The sequence below is a fragment of the Lipotes vexillifer genome, unplaced genomic scaffold, assembly GCF_000442215.2.
Source record: "Lipotes vexillifer unplaced genomic scaffold, Lipotes_vexillifer_v1.1 scaffold361, whole genome shotgun sequence".
NCBI lineage: Eukaryota > Metazoa > Chordata > Mammalia > Artiodactyla > Lipotidae > Lipotes > Lipotes vexillifer.
In genome coordinates, this window is record NW_006787562.1 from 1,769,232 (window position 1) to 1,772,923 (window position 3,692).

Consider the following 3,692-nt stretch of genomic DNA (forward strand, 5'->3'; position numbering starts at 1 on the left):
TAGGGAAAGGCATTGGGGAATACTTCTTTGAAGAGATATTTAGCATTTTAAGGAGTTTCAGCAGAGACTATGCCTTGACTGATTTACTATTCCTCCATTACTTGCAGTTTCAAATTATAGATTTAAGCAAAACGCCAATGAGATAAAAAAAAATCTCTCTTTCTTCTGATACTTAAGCATCTCTCGTTAATGCTATGGGAACATGTTCATTGATCAAACAAGTGGGGATCAAAGGAAGTTGCCAAGCATCTCAGAGAGATCCCATGCCAGCCTCAATTTTTCCAAGACTCTTTAATCTTTCTGGGTTTGATTCCTAAGTACACAGGTGGTAGATCTGTTCAGAGCATTTTGTATTCTCAATTAGAGTCTTATGTATATTATCACTTCCAAACAAGGCAATCAAAGGGATTCAAGACCTTTGTTAAATAGTTATGCTTCTCCCTGTCATACCTCTCCCCCAATTTCTCCTTGGCATGTCTCTTAATCCCCTGCATTCCAGGTGCCCTCTTCTACCTGAGCTCAGCTGTCAACCCCATTATCTACAACCTACTCTCTCGCCGCTTCCGAGCAGCATTCCGGAATGTGATCGCTTCTTCCTGCAAACAGCGGCACTCCCGGAACCACCCACAGGGGCCATCTGTGCAGCAGAACATCTTTCTGACAGAATGTCAACTTGTGGAGCTGACCGAAGATGTGGGTCCCCAGTTCCCTTGTCAGCTGTCCATCTGCAGCTCTCATTTCCCCACAGCCCTCTGTACTGGACAGGCACTAAGAAAGGAACTCTCAAAGAGCTGACATTCCTCTATGGCTCCACACTAGAGGGAGGGACATCCCATAATTTACGCCTTCCTATATGATATTAAGGAGGTAAAATGACCCTTAGAACTTATATATCCAAATCCAGTTGTTTTTTTTTAACAAATGTGAAAATTGCTACTTAAATCTAGATCTAAAACCCAGAACCTCCTGATTTTTAGTTAGCTTTCCACTATCTTAACTGCTTCACGCCCCTTTATTAGTTCATGAAAAGAACACGACTAGCAAAGCATGGCACCTATACTTTGAGCCATTTCCACTATTGGGAATGGTTTGTCCTGTTAGTCACACTCTGAGTCAGGCTGTCTTTCTTACAACCAGCGGTTTCTGTGAGACACAGAGGGAGACATGGAGAAGCTGTTTATATGATTTGAGGGGTCCCTACCAGCTCTTCCATAGCAAGCTATTTACCCTACTGCCTCATATTGTGCCATTATGATGTGATTCCTTGGAGTCCTGAAGCCTTTGACTTTAAGAGGCCTCCTGATAACACAGGAATGCTCCTCAGAACTATTATTCCCACCGTTCCAATCCCCAAGTCATTATCAGACATTCCTCACCGGGGGTGGAATTAGATACAAGTCCCACTTAGAGAAGAATGGGAAGAGGGAGAAGGCTATGGTGGAAGGTCCAAAGAATCCAAACCATACCAAACATAAACTTAGTTGTTTCATAATTTGGTCTAGACTTGGATTTCTAATAACTTACGCCATAAGTAGACAGAGGTACGTCTACTGTCTCAGAACAGAGACAAGTCAAATGGTGACTACTGGTCTCAAACCCATGACTTCCCCCTACTCAATCCTTCATTACCTCTATAACACTGTCAACTCATATAATATGGGTAACATCTACCTTCCAGACTCACCTTCCATTGTATCATCACAAATACTATATGTTTCTACTCAAATTGAATTACTTGCTCTTATGAAAACACACCCCAGTTTCCCCAGCTGCATATATATGTTTATAGAATGCCTTCTATATTTCCATTCTCCATCTGATGAGATCCTACCCATTCTTCAATGTCCAGCTCAAAGTGGTACCTCTTCCATGAAACCATGCTTGATTTATTCAAATAGAAGTGGTATCTGACCTTTCTATCAGTTTATGTCTCTTAAGCTCTTTCTTCACACTGCTCTGTATTTCCATGATTTATATCCCTGCTTTGCCAGAATGTAAATTTGTCAAAGGCATGAAGTAGCCTGTGCTCCTTTTTGCTGTTACTGGAATCCTGACAATATATCGATCACAATGGTAGATGTTCAATAAATATGTGATGAGTTGTCTCACATTCCAATGTACTGAGCCAAATAAACAGCTCCAAATGAAACCATGTTAAAGAGCTGAAAGACTAAGATTCTGTTTCTGACAGGGTCATCTGACCTTCAGTTGGCCGTTTAATCAGCCAATGATTATAACGGCATGCCTGCTGTGCCTGCCACGTGAGAAGGCTCTTCTCAGCCCCAGGCTTTACTGATGCTGAAACATGCAAGCTCTAGCTTTTAGTCTCTGAATTCTCCCCAAGTTGAAAGAATCATTCTACTAAAAACTGAGAATATTGGTCTCTGACATCATTTCCTAACTGAACAGTCATCTTCAAAGTGATTCAATATATTTTTTAAATCGCTTAGCTAATTATAAGCCAACTTTAATGAATCTGAATTCTTAGTGATGGTTTCTGTTGGTGAGCAGAAATTCTCTGGTCATTTAAGAATTAAGTTGAAAAGACTCAACAAAACAAAAACCTCAAAAATGGAGGAGAAATGAGTTTCCTTCTTGCCTATGGAAGGTCTAGTATGATTATTCTCATCAACATCAACTCCAAATGACCAGGGCTAAAAATATTGCTGTTGTAGCTGGATGGATAGAAAATGAAACTGAAGCTAGTAATTTGGTTGCTTCATTAAAACTTTGGTCTCTTTCTTTCTCCTTGTTTACCTTTTCTCTCTTAAACATTTATATCCAAAATATTATCATTAATTCTTTCATTCAACAAATTTTCAGAACCCATTAGGTAATGTGCATGTGGCATCACCTGGCCTTTAAATTATACGTATAATAGAAGAAATGATTATTTTTGAAAATCATCACAAAATTAATTGTTTAAATCTATTTGTGAAGTGTGCCACAAAATCCACATACAAGTACTATGGGACTATGTAAAAAAGGTGTTTGACCAAGTCAAAGGGCAAGAGGTTTAATTAAGCCTAGCACTAGAAAAGGGAGAAAAAAGTGTTAATTTTGTCTATATAGACATACATACACATGCACATATGTACATATAGGAAGCTTGTATTTAAAAATGAAGACTGAAATATCACAAGTCCTAGAGTTAGCTTATATAATAGTTCACACAAAATTAGTAGAATAAGGGGAGAAACTAAAACTAAATTGTTCAGTGTTACTCAATTGAACTCAGTAATGGACCACATCATCTCCTCTTGAATTCCCTGTGATCACTGAATTTTAGAGTAATGACAGAAGAGGCCAGATAGTAAACATGATTAATAAAGTATTGGTAATTTAACTTTTCTGCAATGCAATGGTGATTTTGAGCTCTCTAGCCATTCACAAACTTAGTGAACTGAAGCAATGAAATTCACAATGTTGCTCGCCAAATTAGTTTGGCCCAAAGAGATAGCAGAGATTATTAATCTGAGACCCATGGACAAGTTTCAGAGGTAGAAGAATCCCCTGAAATCGTATTCATAATTCTTAGTGTGTACTTTTATTTTTCTTTTAGAGAACGTTTATAGCTTTGATTAGCACCTCAAAGTAGTCTATGACTTAAATTGCTATTATCATATTCTAAAGGGCCCTTAACAGTCTTACATAAAGACACTCTCTTCCCTGTCTGTAAAATGGGCATAATG

At 38.5% G+C, this 3,692-nt stretch overlaps 1 protein-coding gene across 1 annotated transcript in view; it reads left to right on the forward strand.

Moving 5' to 3' along the window:
- Nucleotides 1-1,578, forward strand: part of NMUR2 (neuromedin U receptor 2) — a 13,556-nt gene extending 11,978 nt beyond the window's left edge. Inside the window, exon 4 of the mRNA XM_007460317.1 lies at nt 500-1,578. Coding sequence (XP_007460379.1) covers nt 500-795 — 296 coding nt within the window. The 3' untranslated portion in view covers nt 796-1,578. The remainder of the gene's footprint in view (nt 1-499) is intronic.
- The last annotated feature ends 2,114 nt before the right edge of the window (nt 1,579-3,692 follow it).